General features: G+C 38.6%; 2 protein-coding genes across 2 annotated transcripts in view; both read right to left on the bottom strand.

The window, feature by feature from the left end:
- The window catches only part of LOC109850588, a 12456-nt gene extending 796 nt beyond the window's left edge, over nt 1-11660 (bottom strand). Inside the window, exons 1-6 of the mRNA XM_020420635.1 lie at nt 11135-11660; nt 1565-1619; nt 1272-1346; nt 1095-1186; nt 510-591; nt 107-190 (exon numbers count right to left, since the gene is read on the bottom strand). Of these exons, the coding sequence (XP_020276224.1) occupies nt 107-190; nt 510-591; nt 1095-1186; nt 1272-1346; nt 1565-1619; nt 11135-11439 (693 nt within the window). The 5' untranslated portion in view covers nt 11440-11660. The remainder of the gene's footprint in view (nt 1-106; nt 191-509; nt 592-1094; nt 1187-1271; nt 1347-1564; nt 1620-11134) is intronic.
- On the bottom strand, nt 12844-17452 carry LOC109849065 (TATA-box-binding protein). Its single transcript, XM_020418842.1, has 9 exons — nt 16992-17452; nt 15284-15371; nt 14976-15047; nt 14630-14680; nt 14467-14511; nt 14267-14359; nt 13897-13998; nt 13741-13814; nt 12844-13184 (listed from the first exon to the last, which is right to left on the bottom strand). Coding segments are annotated over exons 1-9 (603 nt in total). The 5' UTR covers nt 17069-17452; the 3' UTR covers nt 12844-13183.

Genomic DNA, 18435 nt, shown 5'->3' with positions numbered 1-18435 from the left:
TAAGTTCAGAACACCGACACTACAGGGGGGTTTTATGTGCAATTAACCAAAAATCTATGCAGAGCTTATGCTGTTGAAATTGAAATCAATGTATGCAAATTGGGACCTTTGGGGTCTTGAGCAGTTTCATGTTTGTTTCGTCTAAGGTTTTCTGGCCTTTTCTTGAGTTGCACCTCGAGCATGCTGTGACCTGAGAAGAAAGAACCCCCAAAAGTAAAATAAAAAATTAAAAAAATCTTAGTGATGTAAAAGATCAAATTTTTTTTGTTTGGTTCCTACGTATAGCATTGACCGTTATCCTTAATATACTAAGATTAGCAAATTGAAATGATCACCGGGGACAATATAGGATTTTCTATAAGAAAATTGAGATCGAGGACGCATCAAATCCAACAAAATATTGATGCGGACAACTGAAATGTCATTTCTGGTAAACATACGATAAAAATAAGAAAAAAAAATTTTAATTTTCCTTGCTTAGATTGAGAAGTATGAGGGTGAATAAATACCAGATTTTCCCAGGTCCATTCACCCCCTCGACACATTGGCACGACGTGGTCAACAGTCAAGCTCTCCTTAGAAGAACAATACCTGTGCACAACAGAGAGCAATGTTACCATCTAACAAAGTATACATCAGCCTTTTATAATGTGAGTTAGGATAGGTTTTCTATTCATTTTTAACAAGAAGAAAAAGCATTTCTTTAAAAAACTTCAACCTAATCTAAAACCTACAATGGCAGCAGCATTTAATGGGTATCCCAGTGCACGCAGAATAATATGCATTAACTTATCAAGGGAGATCGAAGACTAGTTATTCAAGAGATTGGATTAAACACCTTTTTTTTTAATAATGCAAGATTGAATCTTGATACCCCCAAACTAGAGTCGAGATACTTACTTCAGTCATTAATGGTAACTTTGTTAGATGGAGTCATACATCCTACGGTTTTACATTTGTTGCTCAATTATTACTCACATTGCTTTCTCACAATAGTTAACTTTCAGAAAAAAAGAAAAGAAAGTAGGTAATAATTTCATCACTTTACCATGATAATTATATATGAACTCCAGAAATATAAAATGGTCACTTACTGACAAGTGTAAGAATCCCTGTAAAAAATATTTTTACGGGTAAGGCTGTGCTTAATCCTTCTTCTCTTGACAACCTGCAGCAAATGAGGAACCTGAAGGGAGAAAGAATGTTAAGTAACTTTAGATGTAATGTTTTGGAGACTGAAAGTGGTAAATTTTGATTTTTTTTAAAAATACCCTTAAAACAGCTGGAATATAGAAAGACCCTCGAGGAGAAGGCACAGTTTGATCATAATATTCTAAGACGTCTGCCTGCGAGATGAATAATTTATCAGAGCCAGCATAGGAAGCACGTAGGAAGAATCTGTTTTATGACGTATTATGTCTTGAAATTTGTTATATTCTCGTGATAAAGAAAATTTTAAATAGAAATCACCAATCTGCTGCTAGGTAGTAAGCTCAGTTAGTCTTTATATGTCATATTTTCAAGCTTTGAGCAGAAAATACATGACTCCAGAGCTTGAGCTGACCTTCTCCATGAATTCCAAACAAATTGCACGCTTCCAGCAGACAACATTGACAGGTCTGGCAAAGTGTACATACGATTAAAATTGAGTTGAAAATGAGAACCTTAATGCAAGTTCATTCTCTATTTTCTGAAGGAAGATGGATGCAATGGAACTATGCTAGCATATATCAAAATGTTAAATACCGATAGAGATGGTGAAGTATCACATGTTGTTTGAAGGACTTATAACAGTAAACAATATATACATCTGATGCCAGCAACAAATATGGTCGTACGATTTTACTCCAAAGTTGTATGTTTCAGCTTTTACTACATGTATTCAGCATTAAACAATTTGCACTAGATTAGACAAGAAAGCTTTGTTACGCGCTTCAAACATGACTAATCATGTTAAACTAAATAGATTTTTGCATTTAAACCCAAAATTTTATCCCCATTTATTTTTAAACCTACTTACTTCTATCTTTACCCATACACCCAAAATACCTTTCTTCTTGATCTTTGAGCCCAAAATATCAAATACACTCTATTTCTATGCAATATTCCCCCTCCAAAAAAAATTATTAAAAAACCCAAAATGCCCTTGTCTTCCTCTAAAATGCACTCTCTAAAACTCTTTCCACCCTTTGTTTGGATCTCCCTCTAAGACCCTCTCCATAATCCCTCCTCCCTCTCCTCCACCGTCTCATCCGTCTCCCTTTCCCAACACCCCGACTCTTCCATCTCGTCATCATCAACTTATAGGTTTTGTTGCTATACTTACATGTGATGTTGCTATACTTAAAGATTTTGTCGCTGTATCTATATGCCTTGATGCTACACCTACCGATTTTGTTGTTATACTTGCATGTTTTGAAGGAAGGAAAGAGGAGATGGCTGAGGAGAGTGAGGAGGAGGGAGGAGGAGGTGGTGGTGGTGATGGACTTGGCGGTGGTGGAGCTTGATGATGTGCGGGCAGAGGAGGGAGGAAGATGACATTGAGTGAAGGGAATGAGTTCTTTTGTTAGAGAGGAAGAAGTAGGATATTTTGGGTATCTTTGTTTTATTAAGGGAAACAATATACATATATGGTTGTATTTTATAATTTTGGGTTTAAGCATAAATTCAAATAATATTATGGGTTTATGGGTGTAGATAAAAGTTAGTGAGTTTAAAAATAATCAAAGTAAAACGTTGGGTTTAGAAGCAGATCCCCCTAAACTAGAAGATGATAGTTATTTGACTTCTTTGCATGAGTTGAGACATTCCTGAGAAATCCCTGCGCTCTACCTTTTCTTTGAAAAGAACCAAGGCATTGCTATCTTAAGAAATTAACCACTTGGTCATCGGCCTAAACTATGTTGATCAGCTTATGGAGAGCTGATTCCAAGAAAATATCTGGTACACGATCACTTCATAGAGAAATTTTGAGATCTTCAAATCACCTAGAGGTTGCACGTGATGTTTTGTGTTATATCAATGAACGAGATTCATTAACCACCACCAGATTCATTAACCTTACCCCCCACCAGGCCCCCCAAATTTTTTTTTTAAGGGATTGCATCCTAGCTCATTTCAAAAGCTAGAGCCCAAACACTATTACGCTAGAGCTCCAATTAAAATGCTAAAAGCCTAATGCCCAAAACCATTAGCCTAGAGATCCAAAAGCCCAAGATCAAAAAACCAAAATCCAAACCCAAAACTAATAATTAAACCAATTAACATTCTCTCTCCACCTCCTTCTCGTTTCTTTTCACTGTTCACCGGAAGCCAAAATCCTCAATTAACTGTTCACCAGAAGTCAAAATCCGCAATTACAATTATCCAAATCCTAACTACTCCTCACCCACACACCAGTGGCCTCCAGACCTCCTCCGTCGCCGGACCTCCTCCACCACCGCCCTGACCTCCGGCTGGACCCACCACCGTCAGATCGTCCTCCTCTCATAAACTTCTAAATTCTCATCATGAGTCACCAATTATCAAATAATCCAAATTTTCTTTTAAAATGTGTTTTAAATGAGTTAATATTATTATTTTTATTAATATTTCACACATTCACATGCTTAATACTCTATGATTTAGGGCTACAATTCAAAGAATTTAATGTTAAGAAATTTAAGGGATACATTTCAAAAAAAATTATATGCCAAGAATATGCAATAGATTGATTTTGTTTGTCAAGTGTTTACTTCAATTTTACTAAAATTTGAAATACATGAAAGAGTAAAAGGAATTTGTGGTTAATGGATTGTTATCTATTTTGAGAATTTGAGTCATATAAACATTGTAGAAAGTCAAATTGTGAGAATGGGTAACTAAATATAACTAAAAAAATAATTATTGATTAATTAAAATAATAGTTTGATATTTATTATCTTGCATATTCTTTTAGTTATGGAGAAATTTCCCAAGAGAAAGTCGCCAGTGGAGCGACTATCAACTAATCCAAATTCAAATGATCTTGAGATTAGCAATAAGCGAAAGAACTTAAAAGATCTTCCGAGGGATCCCGGGCTTCGATCGGATATTTTCGATCATCATCATTAATGATGTGTTTGTACTTTGCGGACGGCTAAGGCGTAATGTTGAGAAAGTGACAAATTTACACAATTTTCATGTTAAAATTTTCTATCAAGTGATTGACAAGCAACTTTAAGAGCTCAACAACCTCCTTATGGAACCTAACATCAAGTTGCTTATTTGTATTGTTTGCTTGAATCCAATGGATTCATTTTCATCTTTTGATAAGCGAAAATTGATTTGCTTAGCTTAGTTTTATCCATCAGAGTTTCATCCAGTAGATTTCATGGCTCTTTATAATCAATTTGAGAATTACATCCTTGATGTACGTTCAGATAGTCAATTCACAAAGTTAAAAGGGATTGGTGATCTTTCCAAACAGTTGGTTGAGACAACGAAAATGTTGCATATTCTTGGTGTATTTGCTTGTGAAGTTGACTTTAGTCTTACCGGTAGCGACCGTAACTGTAGATCGGGTTTTTTTTGCAATAAAGTTTGTGAAGAATCGTTTGCATAACAAATGGAAGATGAATGGATGAATGATTATTTGGTTATATAAATAGCAAAAGATGTGTTTGATAGCATTGCCACTGAAGTAATCACTCATCAATTTCAAAATATGAAAAATCGTCTAAAGGAATTGTAAACATGTGAAATATCTTTTTTTTTTTGTAAAAGTAATTGTCTAAACGTTTTCTATATCTTTTGATATGTACATTATATGTATATTTTGCGGACAATCTTCTATAAATTATTTTCGAATCTAATCGCAATGTTGGATTTGGTAGATGTAGGCGTCAAAAAAATGCTGAAAGATATCCAAATACAACTGAAGAGAAGATCATCCAAAAAATCAAAGAAAAGACAGCCTTTACTGTCTCGCCGTGCGAGACAGTATTTACTGTCTCGCACGCGAGACAGTTTTGAAATGGTCAGAAACCACCTTGAACAACTGCCACACACGTAGGGGCTATAAATACCCCCCGAAGGCCATTTTTCAGGAGGGCTGATCATTTTGAGCACTTCAGAGCAGAGAAAGAGCAGAGTTCTTGAGTTTCTGGCAACTCCTTGATATTCAGGCTTTGACTTGATTTCAAGAAGAACGACTATCTTACCTTGATAAGATATCGTTTCAAGTTCTCACTTCGATAAACGAAGTCAGAATCATAAACCCCTCACGATTCGATCAGAATCTGTGATTTGGTGGTCCACGGGCTAACGCACCCCCGGCACAGGCAAAGATCCCACGCAAGCAGCGATCCAAACAATGATCCTGCGTTTGTTTCTCAAGAGTTGTAATTTTCCTTTTGTTGTGTAAAAGAAGTCTTATAAAAAGGCTATTTCTTTTGAATTTATTGTAATCGACTGAAGATATAATGAATTCCATGACAAAACCAACTTTTGACGCAAACAAGCTGGCGACCACAGTGGGAGCCAACGGTCTCGCTGCCGAGACCGTCGTGTCGCAGCCAATCAAGATTCCAGTTGAATCCATGGTCGAATACGAATTCGACCAAACCAAATTTGAGGAATATCTCTCATCATCCTCTTCAAGATCTTCATTGTCTCGTAAATACAAGAGGATCTCACAATTGAGGAAGACCTACATGCCAAAGAAGGCACAAAATGAAGACTCTCTCCGGATTGTTGCTAAGGATTTGACTCGCAACACCTCTGCTCACAATGACTCTTATCTAGTTAAAGAGTCATCGAATCAAAGCCCACCGGTACTGACGAAGAGGGCTCGTCAGAGACAGCGTCAGCGCCGTGCTCGCCAAATAGCTAAGGCATTTGAACAAACCGACGGAGTTCGTTATTATGCGGACTTAGAGTCGAGGAAACAACAAGTGGTTTGTTCAACGCAACGACAAACTACTCACGTTTCTGCACAATTCACGACGGAGGAATGGACACTCGTCAAAAGGGCTCGTTCGACCCTCAAAGAACGTATACAAAAGCGTCGTGCAAACGCAGCTCATGCTCGTGCTCTCTTACAACAAAGACGAGAAAGGAGGAAGGAAGCGGTGACCAAAGAACCACCGAAACTCCGCCAAGTTTGGATTCCGAAGTCTGGACTTATGCAAAATCAGCATTCGGAGCCCGTTAAGACTCCATACCCGCAAGGGGGTGGTTTTAGACGTGCGACTCCCGACATAACCTTGGATCGCTCAAAGACAAAGATAAATTGTCCTGAGAATGCCAACAAGGTTTTATACCACCAGAAGAAGATGCATTCATCAAATGATATCGTCATACCTGGGAGGTCATGCTAACAGACGATACGATTTTTTGACAATCATACCGATGAATCGTATTATCAAGTTGGGGTTGTGAATAATTTTCGAAAGAGAGTTATTCGAGAGATAAGCTCTCATTGTTCCTGTGCACGACTTATAAGATCAGCTGTCCAAGATGATGAATTCCTTGAAGTCACCATCAACATGGCTGATAAAAGAAAATCTAAGCGGCATTCAAGTGACTCAAATCCTGACTTTTCCCCGAGAGGAAGAGTCAATCCAAGAATCGCTCAAAGGATGTCTCGACTCCAATTAGGAGCTATCAGACGCAGAAATTACAAGAGAATGCAAGAAGGAATGTCCTCGGAGGATGAATTCTCGGACACTTATTCTGCAATCGCTTCTGATGATACAATGTCTAGCACAGGACAAACCAGAGAAGTACTCACGATCACCTCTGATCAATTTGCTCAAATACTTCAAGAAGCTCTAGCCAAACAACGTGAAGAAATTAGAGCTGAAGTGAAGACAGAAATGGAGTTAGCTATCCAACAAATGAGAGAATTGCTAGCTCAGTGGCCTCAACCCCCTGAGTCCAGTCAAAGAACTGAATCCAACCGCCACACTCAGAAAGTTGCGGATGACAGTGATCCAGAAGTGGATGAAGTCATTATGGCTGATACACCTCCCAATAGTAATAACGCTGGGGGTGGTTTAACACATTCTCCCAATAACGATATTGGGATTGGTTCAATGGCACCTCTTACAGGGGGTGGTCTAACTCATTCTCCTCAACGTCATTCGAATGAAGACATAGACGATGACGGGAAAATGAAAGAGCTGGAAAACAAAGTCAACGCTTTGATGACGGCTCAAGAAGTGAAGAAGACGGGTATTCCATGTCCCTATCCAAGAGAATGGAATTCAATACCGTATCCGACAAAGTTCAATCTGATTAACTTCACACCGTTTGAGGGGAAGAGTTTGCCGATTCAGCACTTGATTTATTTCAAGTCTCATTTGGGCATGATCTCTGGAAACGAGGCTTTAATGGTCCGGTCATTCGTTGGCACCCTTCGCGGGCCCACCTTCGATTGGTACCGACGGCTTAAGCCAGGGAGCATCAATTGCTGGGATAACATGGAAAGTTTGTTCCTCAGCAATTTCTTCAATGATGACACCGAAGTGTCAATCGGAACCCTTTTGGATGAGAAGCAAAAAGACGGAGAGTCAGTTGACGATTTTGTCAAGCGCTTCTGTGGCAAAGCAATGAATTGCAGAGATCCTATTACAGAGGAGTTCATCCTGCAAACATGCCACAATAACCTCTCCATCGATGTCCTGGAAGCTCTGGGGGTCGTACCATCCAAAACTTGGAAAGAGTTAAAATCTCGGGGTGAACAAGCTGAGCACTTTCTTAAAAGAAAGAAAGCTGAGATAGGCCAACCAATGACATCTGCAATCGTTGAGAATGCGACTCTCGATCCGAGGTTTCAAAAGGAATATTCTTTCGAAGATGATGAAGCTCCAGCCATATTAGAATATCTCCTCGCTAATGACAAAATCGAGCTACCACCTATTAAAGATCAGGATGGAGCTAAGAGGATTACAGATCCAAACTACTGTGCATATCACAGAAGGGTTCTTCATCCCACCGAGATTTGCTTTGGACTCAAAAACAAGATCCAAGCCCTAATTGACTCCGGCGTCATAACGACGCAAGAAGTCGAGTAAAGACGACCATACAACTCCAGTGGGTGCACGAGTATAAACTGTTTCCCCACACTCCAAAGAGTATATGAGTATAAATTGCTTCTCGATTATCCAACTGAGTACAATGTTAAACCCGATTTCGCAAAGAAACTGGGGGTGGATAATTCATGTAACGGGAAGTTCCCGGAAAAATGTTAAATGTAATATTCTTAGGGATAACCCCGATCATTATGAACAAAGTGATAAACACTAAACTCCTACTATGACTTCCGAATACTCTTTTGCTGAGATGAGATTCGATCACCACTTTAGATCAATCTTCCCTCACAAAATTCTCATTTTGGTCAAACCTTTAAACAGTTAAGACCAAATCCAAAATCCCCTCTCGATTCGTTCCATGAACGAGAGGTCCACAAATTGAACGATCAAACCTTTAAACAGTTAAGATCGTCTCAAATTCCCATCTTGGTCAAACCTTTAAACAGTTAGGACCAAAGCCAAAATCCCCTCTCGATTCGTTCCATGAACGAGAGGTCCACAAATTGAACGATCAAACCTTTAAACAGTTAGGATCGTCTCAAATTCCCATCTTGGTCAAACCTTTAAACAGTTAGGACCAAAGCCAAAATCCCCTCTCGATTCGTTCCATGAACGAGAGGTCCACAAATTGAACGATCAAACCTTTAAACAGTTAGGATCGTCTCAAATTCCCATCTTGGTCAAACCTTTAAACAGTTAGGACCAAAGCCAAAATCCCCTCTCGATTCGTTCCATGAACGAGAGGTCCACAAATTGAACGATCAAACCTTTAAACAGTTAGGATCGTCTCAAATTCCCATCTTGGTCAAACCTTTAAACAGTTAGGACCAAAGCCAAAATCCCCTCTCGATTCGTTCCATGAACGAGAGGTCCACAAATTGAACGATCAAACCTTTAAACAGTTAGGATCGTCTCAAATTCCCATCTTGGTCAAACCTTTAAACAGTTAGGACCAAAGCCAAAATCCCCTCTCGATTCGTTCCATGAACGAGAGGTCCACAAATTGAACGATCAAACCTTTAAACAGTTAGGATCGTCTCAAATTCCCATCTTGGTCAAACCTACCAACAAAAAAAAGAGACCATATTACTCCAATAGGTACACGAGTCTAAACTGTTTCCCTATCATCAACAGGAAGTTTCTGGAGAATATTACTCAGAATATTCTTAAGAATAACCTGATTGCCTCCCAACGGGTATATGAGGTTAAACTATTTCCTGAACACTCCAATAAAATATATGAGTATAAACTATATCCACATTCTTCAATACCAGCTCTAAGTCAAGACTTCGACAACGGTCAAGCGATAAACGTAGCACCGGAAAATTTTTGTCTATTCTACGAATCACTGGATAGACCAAAAGATGAAGAGATCAATATTTGAAGCCATGTACGGGTCCTTCCGTACGATCTACTCAATCAAGTATTGAAGGGATTGCAAATAAGGCATGTCTTATCCAAAGTGCCACAGACTCCTCTATAAAATAATACGTCTGGAACACTTTGGAGGGGGTATCTGTAGGCGTCAAAAAAATACTGAAAGATATCCAAATACAACTGAAGAGAAGATCATCCAAAAAATCAAAGAAAAGACAGCCTTTACTGTCTCGCCGTGCGAGACAGTATTTACTGTCTCGCACGCGAGACAGTTTTGAAATGGTCAGAAACCACCTTGAACAACTGCCACACACGTCCATTAACTGTCAAAGAACATGGGGAACGTTGTGGGCGAGAATCACGTTGACAACTGCCAAAATAACGGAGTTTTAAAACGTGGGAAGGCAGTTACAACAAAAACGGCCAGACGGTTACTGTTCACGAGACAGTATTTACTGTCTCGCGGGGAGAGACAGTCTTTACTGTCTCGAAAGTACTGTTCATCCTGGAGGCTATAAATACCCCCAAAGACCATTTTTGAAGGGGCGGATCATTTTGAGCATTTCAGAGCAATCCAGAGCAGAGAGAGAGCAGAGTTCTTGAGCTTCTAGCAACTCCTTGATATTCAGGCTTTGACTTGATTTCAAGAAGAACGACTATCTTACCTTGATAAGATATCGTTTCAAGTTCTCACTTCGATAAACGAAGTCAGAATCATAAACCCCTCACGATTCGATCAGAATCTGTGATTTGGTGGTCCACGGGCTACAGAGTTCTTGAGCTTCCGGCCATTCCTTGATATTCAGGCTTTGACTTGATTTCAAGAAGAACGACTATCTTAACTTGATAAGATATCGTTTCAAGTTCTCACTTCGATAAACGAAGTCAGAATCATAAACCCCTCACGATTCGATCAGAATCTGTGATTTGGTGATCCACGGGCTAACGCACCCCCGGCACAGGCAAAGATCTCACACAAGCAGTGATCCAAACAACGATCCTGCGTTTGTTTCTAAAAAGTTATAATTTTCTGTTTGTTGTGTAAAAGAGGTCTTATAAAAAGACTATTTTTGAATTTATTGTAATCGACCAAAGATATAATGAATTCCATGACAAAATCAACTTTTGACGAAAACAATAGAGAATTTTTACTAGCAAGCATACATCTTTTGATTTCATTAATGAAAGTAAAACAATTAGTAAGAATACTCATATTTGTTTTTCTATCTGATTACAGGCAAAATATGATGCAATACAACTAATAAAATTGTTTCCATTACTGAGAACATTTCCACCCGGTACTATTGTTTTACAATATTATATTTTATTTTTAAATAAATAGATAATAATTTCCTGGATCCGCCTCTGCCTGGTCTCAAGGCACTAACATGCTATCAGAACTACCCCCATAGGAACGATGTGGTCTTAACCATAGATATGAGAGCTAAAATTCTCAAACTAACCCCTCAACCACCGGAGTATAGTATAGATCACCCTATTTGTATAGAGTGTTCTGATAGAATCTGCAGTCTTTCTCGATATGCATCCACTATCATCTCACAATAAGATCATCTAAATTCACAACAGGTATCAAAAAGCCATTTCCCAGATCACAATCAACAAGCGTACCGAGTAATACTTAGCAAGGAATATCAACAGCACATTTTAACAAGCACCTAATGTGCATCGAAAAGATCACAAACCTGTAAGAGATATCAAGCACCAATCCTCTAAAGCAAGACAACTCATCCCCCTCCAACTCCTGAAGCTCCACCTCCTCCTCTTCACTATCACCACCCTCTCTCTTCAATCTCTCCTCAGACTTGAATCCACCGGACTTCTCCCCGTGAGACCAAACCCTGCAGAACCCAGAAAGCCTCACCCCTCTGCTTCCCTTACTGAGCCCAACTGGGCTCTCAAGCAGCAATCTCTTGTTGAATCTAAATGGGTCTCTGAAATCAGAGCCGAGGGAGAGCCTGAGACCCCCATTAGCAGAGAATTTGGCCATTGGAGGTTGTTTGAGGATTGTGGGTATTGAAGTTAATTTCACACTTGAGGGAGGAGTTCTGTTGAGTGTAGGAACTGTGGAAATTATCACAGCCACATATTGCTTTTGGTTGTTGCCCTTGATGCCAAGAATATCTCTTTCTCTGTTGAACCTCACTGAGATTTTTTTTTAAAAGTTTTGATTGCCATGTGACATAATTTCAAAATAATTCGCCACTGGTTTTAATGGATTGTTAGAAATTATGGGTTCAATCGCCAATTCATGGATACTTCTCAATTTCTTTCAGGATTAGTTCAGTTAGTTAATCAAGTTTTTTTATTCTTTACTGACAATATTAGGACAAATTTTCAAAACCGACCCCTTTGGGTTTTTAATTGCAAAAAACGACCGGTTTTGAAAATATTTACAAAAACCGACCTGTTTTCAGCCAGGGGCTGAAAACAGGTCGGTTTTTTTTATTTTATTTTGGGAAACTTCACGGGAGTTGAACTCCCGTGAAGTTTTTCTCATAACAAAACTTCACGGGAGTTGAACTCCCGTGAAGTTTGGAAAAAAAAAATTCAAAAACCGACCCAGTTTCAACCAACTGGGTCGGTTTTTATAAATAAGATTGAAATGGGTCGTTTTTTGCAATTAAAAACCCAAAGAGGTCGGTTTTGAAAATTTGTCCGACAATATTATTATTTACGAAAGCACAATTTTTGAATGATTAATCATTTACACCTTTTGATTTTTTTTTTTTAAATATCCGAAAATAAGATTCGGGACTCGGAAATTTTACATCGCTACGAGATCGTAGATGCTTTATACATTCAAACAACTTCTCTCTGTCATTTACTAGCAAACCTAAAGCAAGCACAAGCTAATTATAGAAGGTACAACTTTATACATTCACAACAAAACAATAAGATTATTATCCATAATATGGACCTATCATCCAACTTCCCTAATTGTTTTCGTTGTTGTCAAAGCTTCAATTAACAAAATAGTACAACAAAGGATTTACTTTCATTTTCTTTAATCAATAAACCACTACTCGGGAAATTTACAGAACACTCGAATAGTCGCCCTACATTGTGCTATTATTTGAACGAACAAATCGATATTCAAATCTCAACAGAAACAATAAACAATAAACGCGAAGGAAAAAAAAACCTCGCATCCAATCCTCACCACAATTTTGAAGTTCCAAAATTCTGCAGTACAAAACTCATGGAGCTTTACAAGCTCAAAATACCGAAATTGCAGAAGCCTCATGTAGACCGGATACCTTTACGCGGCCAGTTTGGAATGAAACAGAAAGTTGAACAGCACAAACAAAAACACCTAGCAACTAATCAGCGCAACGAAACTCATTAGAAAGACATCTTGACTGAAACTGGATAGTGATCAGTACCAACAGTCTGTCATCAATGTTGTTATGATATTAGAAATCAAAAGTGCAGACCAACAGAATAACATGAAGTTTATTACTGTCCAGGGACATTCAAACCACAAGAAAAAGCTGATTTTGCCCTCCACTAAATAATCCTTTTCTTGACAACGCTGTGAGATACAACAGCTCGAAGTCCAAATAAAAACTAAGCACAAATGCTCGCTTCTTGTTTCTCTAACACCTGACTCTCATTCTCTTTTAAGATTAGCGCCACATATATATATATACACAGTCGAGAGCTGGAACATCAGCAGAAACATAAGACAATCTGAGCATACTCCTGACCAGGACCGCTGCTATGAAAACTTGTCTGCAAATAAAAAATCGCGTAAATAAGATCGCAAGGGGAAAAAAAAACTTCCAACTTTGACCTCTCTAAAATGCAATATGAAATCTATACAAATATTAACTAACAATCAAGCGCAGGCATGATGAAAACTTACCTCTTCCCTGCAATTTTATTATTCTCTACTGATCGTCTTTGATAATGGTGATAAAATGCAAAAGAGAGAAAATATGGAATATTAAGAGGAAATCCGTAACTGTGAACTAAAGGGTATCAACTAATCTCAGGAACACGCTCCTGCTTTTCCGAATTTCTTAAGTAGCATACATATTGCTTTAAGAACAGTTTATCCAATTCATGTAAAAAAGATTATATTAGTCAAAACCTATGGTCTTTAGATGCATCATTTAGGAAAAGCTTTTGGAATATAGACAATTGCAGCTGCAACTTAGACAGGTGCTATATCTCGAGTACAATCTAGTAAAAATAACATAACGAAGAATCATACATAGCAAAACAATATACTATATTCCTTAATTTGTAGTCAGGAAAAAATAAAAGAAAAATGAGAAACTCGTACCACTGCTGACTTTTCCTGAATTCCGTGAGCACTGGATATATATTCTCAAACGCAGCATAGGTCTCATCTCTTACCTGAATAAAGGAAACAGTTAGCAAATAACAAACATAGGCGCAAAGGTATTCCGAAGAATAGGCGTGTCATGAACAAACTTACCTTAGCTCCTGTAAGGACGATTTTGCCTGAAACAAATATGAGAAGAACAATCTTTGGCTGCTTCATGCGATAGATAAGGCCAGGGAAGAGTTCTGGTTCATACTATTAGCAAAACCAACATTAAGTACATTGGAACTAAAAAGCTAGTTAGGCAATCTGACAAAATACAATTACAGAAGCTACATAACTAGTATTCATCATGCATCCGAAGTTATAATGGCTCATTACTACAAATCTACTTTGTTGGGGATTGCCATTATAACCATATAGTTATTAAACAAACAAGTTACCCATTCCTCAGAACGTGAAAATAGAGAAGTAAATAGATGCAAGGCAGCAGAATGCACAAGGCCACTGGATAACAACTTACACTTGAGAAAGCACCATGGGAGTATGCAAGACCCTCCAGTCTTATAGGAAATTTGACATCACATGAGCCAACAATATTTTGGATCTTGAAATCCTAGTTATACCACATAAAAAATGTCTAATGAGTTATCGGTATGAAGTTCAAACTGAAAAAGTGCAAGAATGGCCAAAAGTCAAAATAAGCAAATAATAGTCAGTTACCTTAAACGACGCAGGGAACCCGAGCTTTTGAATGATACGAGCATACTGAAAGCAAAAGCACTATGTGAGACTATTCTTCATGTAACAATTAGATCCCAAATCAACAAACAGTTAACAATGCTAGAAAACAATCGGGTTGGTGATGAAAACTTCAATCCAATACCTTCCGAGCTGCGAGTTTTGATTGTTGCTCACTCTTCGCTCCCGTACAGACCTGACAAAATGTGTTCAAAGAATTGTAACAAGTTAATCACAAGAACAGATTTATGATAAGAGAATCAGGAAATAAAGTTCTTAGGCAATAAATAATCAACTACACTGAAGTTTTTGCCAAATATTGGTGCATGTGAGAGAAACCTAAGAGAGGATTAAGAAAAAGAGTTTTTCCTTTAGAACACGTGGCATTAATGATGGGATAAAAAAAATACATCAGAAGAAGAATGCATGAGAACAATAAAAGCACCAACTTCTACATAATTATGAATTTCTCACATGTTTCGAAAACTCACCATTTTCCCTGATGCAAAAATCAGCGCTGTCGTCTTCGGTTCTCTTATTCTCATGATAACTGCAGCAAAACGCTGATAAGCAAAGCAGAAGTGAAAGAGTCAGAATAAGTAATCATCTACAGTCATCGATAGTTCAAACCATCTATGGAACTAACATAATTTTTATTCATAGTAATACTTCATCTTATTTTCTGAAAAAAAATATTACAACAGTAAACCACAACAAATTGCTGAATGAACATTCCACAATGAACTCAAAGCATGCAATAAAGATAAAATTATCACTTTTAGCATAATAAGGATACAACCTTGGGATTGTATTCTGCATTACGAGCCTGTAGAGCAATGGATTTCAGATCCAACTTGCAGTCCAGATTTACAGTTGAAACAATATTCCTGCATAATTAGACACCGTCCAATGTTACTTCACAATTAGAAGAAGTTATTCACTTAACATTGCTAAACCTGTATGGAACTACTAAAGCAGTGAGAAAAATGCAAGACATCTAGCGATCAGCAGACCAGCATTTACACCACACATGCTTCTCCTACTCTAATTTCTCACAAATACATCCACATGTTAACAGGGAACAAGAATGAAAAAAGCAATCTCTAACAAATAAAAATTTACGAAGTCCCTTCAGCGCTCTTCTCCTAATTTCTTTGCGACTGGGACATATCATTCATCTCATTTGACAAAGACTCACGCTATGGGAGCAAAAGGGAAACTCAGGGCAAGGTTTTTCAGATTCATGGCCTCAACTAGAGGTCTAAAGCCTCCTATTTAATAATACTGACTCCTACCACCATACACAAAGTAAAAAGGTGTTTTCTAAACATTCACAGATTGGAAAATTAGAAAGAGGACAGCAGAAGGTAAATACCAATATGAATAAAACATCACAGAGAAGCAAATTATACCCTTCAAACCGAGTTTAGTGGCACCACACAGAAACAACTCAATAAAGAACAAAAGCGATAACTTATCACAAATTCTCCAAAGGGCCTAATTGGTAGAAAAAATATCGTACTTTTTGGCACCAACAATTCTTCCCTGCTTGAAGTTGGTGCGTCATTTCAGAATGATTTAGGACAGCAGTTAAGAGAAATACAAAGAAAATTTTGTGCCAATCCAGACAAATTCCACATGAAACAAGTACCTAAGCGCCAAATTAGTATACAATTCCAATTACACTGCTAATGTCAAAAAGAAATAAAACATAAGGAAGAGAATTAGGCTTAGCCCCCCGCCCCCCAAAAAAAGGAAAAAGAAAAAAAAACGACAACAAAAAAAACCAAATGAAATACATGACCAAAACCCATAAATTCTAACTTTACATATATAGAATAGAACAAAGTTGCTTCTCCTCCTCATAATACAATTAGCCGTTGTCAGATAGAAGAATTACAATGTCCATAAACTACATCTATCGATGAGCTTGCAACCGGATTCCACATATAACACCAAGGTAACAATTAGTTGAAACCAGACAGACCAATCTATGACTGCATAAAGTTAGATCGCGTAATCTGCAAAACTTTTCATTCATGGTACTCATGGGGTTTTTGAGACGTTGGGCCTTCAAATAACATGTATTTAAGTCCCAATACCCATTAGTAAATGCAAATTATCCCCTCCCGTTCACATCTGTTAGTTTAGCAACGACAGGCGACAGCAATATATGTTTTCCCATGATATCGCTGTCGACAACCCCCACTTCTAACAATAATGGAGCCACTAGCTCCTTTTGATTCAGAAGAAATTGCTGCCCTCATCAGAATTATTAGGGGGGCTCATTTTATAGCTAACAACAAATTTAGGGAAACTATCGGGCTTTGGCAACTCATTATATAATTAACAACTAATTTAGGGAAACCGATGAATTTGGGGGACTCCTTGTAAAATATTAAATTTTTGGGGAAGAGCTGAGATTTGGGGGTCAATATCTCAAAAATCCTCACCAAAATCTCTTCTTTCGCAGAGATTATGAGGGGGAAGTGAGGGGGGAAACTTACTGAAGAGTTGGAACGATCCCTGATGGATGCTTTGAAAGATCTACAGGCTGATTCCCTTCCAACACTTGATCTGCCATTAATTAGATAAATTCACCTCAGATGTCCTAATTTACGTAACCCACCAGCTTATACCCTCAATTTATCCTCAAAATCAAATCTTTTAACCAGTTCCCAGGTTTTCAAACGCGATCGGATCAAAAAAATAACCAGATCTAACCGATTCAGCTCAAATCTTAGGGTTTACAAGGATCAGAGAGCAGAAGACGTTAGATCTGGGCGGGAAACGAGAGGGGATTCGATTTATAGAGGGAGAGATTTGAAACCTGGGGTCTTTTATAGGGAAGGGGATAAAGATCTGAGAGAGAATGAGAGGGTCTCTAGGGTTTCGTTTGATTTAAGAGAGAGAGAGTGGTGTTGGTTGGATGAGAGAGGAGAGAGAAAGGGTCGGAGATTAGCAAGTGGGCTTTTGTAGGAGGGCGTCAGTATTTGTATCGGGGGTGGTGTTGACCGGCCAGGATGGGAGTTCACCGGGTGTTGCCGGTTGCCTTGAGGGGTAGTTTTGTCTTTCCGCTTGGGTCTGGAGATGTTTGGAAGTGGAAGCCAGCTGTGAGCTTCCTGTCTCTTTTGGAATAGTAAATGTCGTGATGACCCTTAGCGCGTGAGTGAAGAGGGGATTTATACGTGATTTCAAGGAAAGAGCTTTGCTACAAGGACCCAAACTATAGAACCAATAGGTTGGACAAGTGAGGTGTCCTCTTCCTATTGAATAATGAGTTGGCCAACTCATTATGGCCAACTCATTATCCAATAGGAGGGGGACACCTCACTTGTCCCACCTATTAGTTCCATATTTTGGGTCCCTAAGGAATTTTTCTCAAGGAAAAATTGCTTCAACGCCCCAAAAATGGGAACATGATGTGCCTCAGCCTCCTTAACTTTTCTTTTTCTAATGTGTATTAGTCCCGAGCTTTGCTACAGTGACCCAAAATATGGGACCAATAGGGGGACAAGTGATGTGTCCCTCTCCTATTGGATAATGAGTTGGCCATCATTAATGATGGCCAACTCATTATCCAAAAGGAGGGGGACACCTCACTTGTTCCCCCTATTGGTCCCATATTTTGGGTCCTTGAGGAATTTTTCATTAGTCCCAGAAAGAAAAAAAGTCCATGCAATTCAGCCCCCTTTACATTTTTAAGATAATAAATCTCCAAACTACCCTCTTCTTCTCCACATCTTCTCCATATCTGCTTCTTCTCTTCCAACAAACTCATCTCCTCTTCCACCTTCTCTCCAACCTCGTTGGGAACCTCCAACACCGCCAGCACCTCTGCCACCTCTGTCTCCCCTCGACCTCGTCGACTCCATCCTCAGTCGTAGCCCCCGTCGCCACCATCGCGCCGCCTCCCATCTCCTCTTCCATCCTCTCTCTCCAACCTCACTC

This window comes from Asparagus officinalis, chromosome 7 (genome assembly GCF_001876935.1).
Source record: "Asparagus officinalis chromosome 7, Aspof.V1, whole genome shotgun sequence".
Lineage (NCBI taxonomy): Eukaryota > Viridiplantae > Streptophyta > Magnoliopsida > Asparagales > Asparagaceae > Asparagus > Asparagus officinalis.
Note: the sequence above shows the minus strand (reverse complement) of the source record. Positions and strands in the feature narration are given on the sequence as shown.

Bases quoted from the DNA above. Each gene is read 5' to 3' on its own strand.
- LOC109849065 (XM_020418842.1), bottom strand. From the start codon at position 17,068: ATGGCAGATCAAGTGTTGGAAGGGAATCAGCCTGTAGATCTTTCAAAG. The intron at 15,372-16,991 runs GTAAGTTTCCCC...CTAATTATGCAG, and splicing joins GGGATCGTTCCAACTCTTCA to GAATATTGTTTCAACTGTAA. The intron at 14,681-14,975 runs GTGAGTTTTCGA...ACATTTTGTCAG, and splicing joins TTTTTGCATCAGGGAAAATG to GTCTGTACGGGAGCGAAGAG.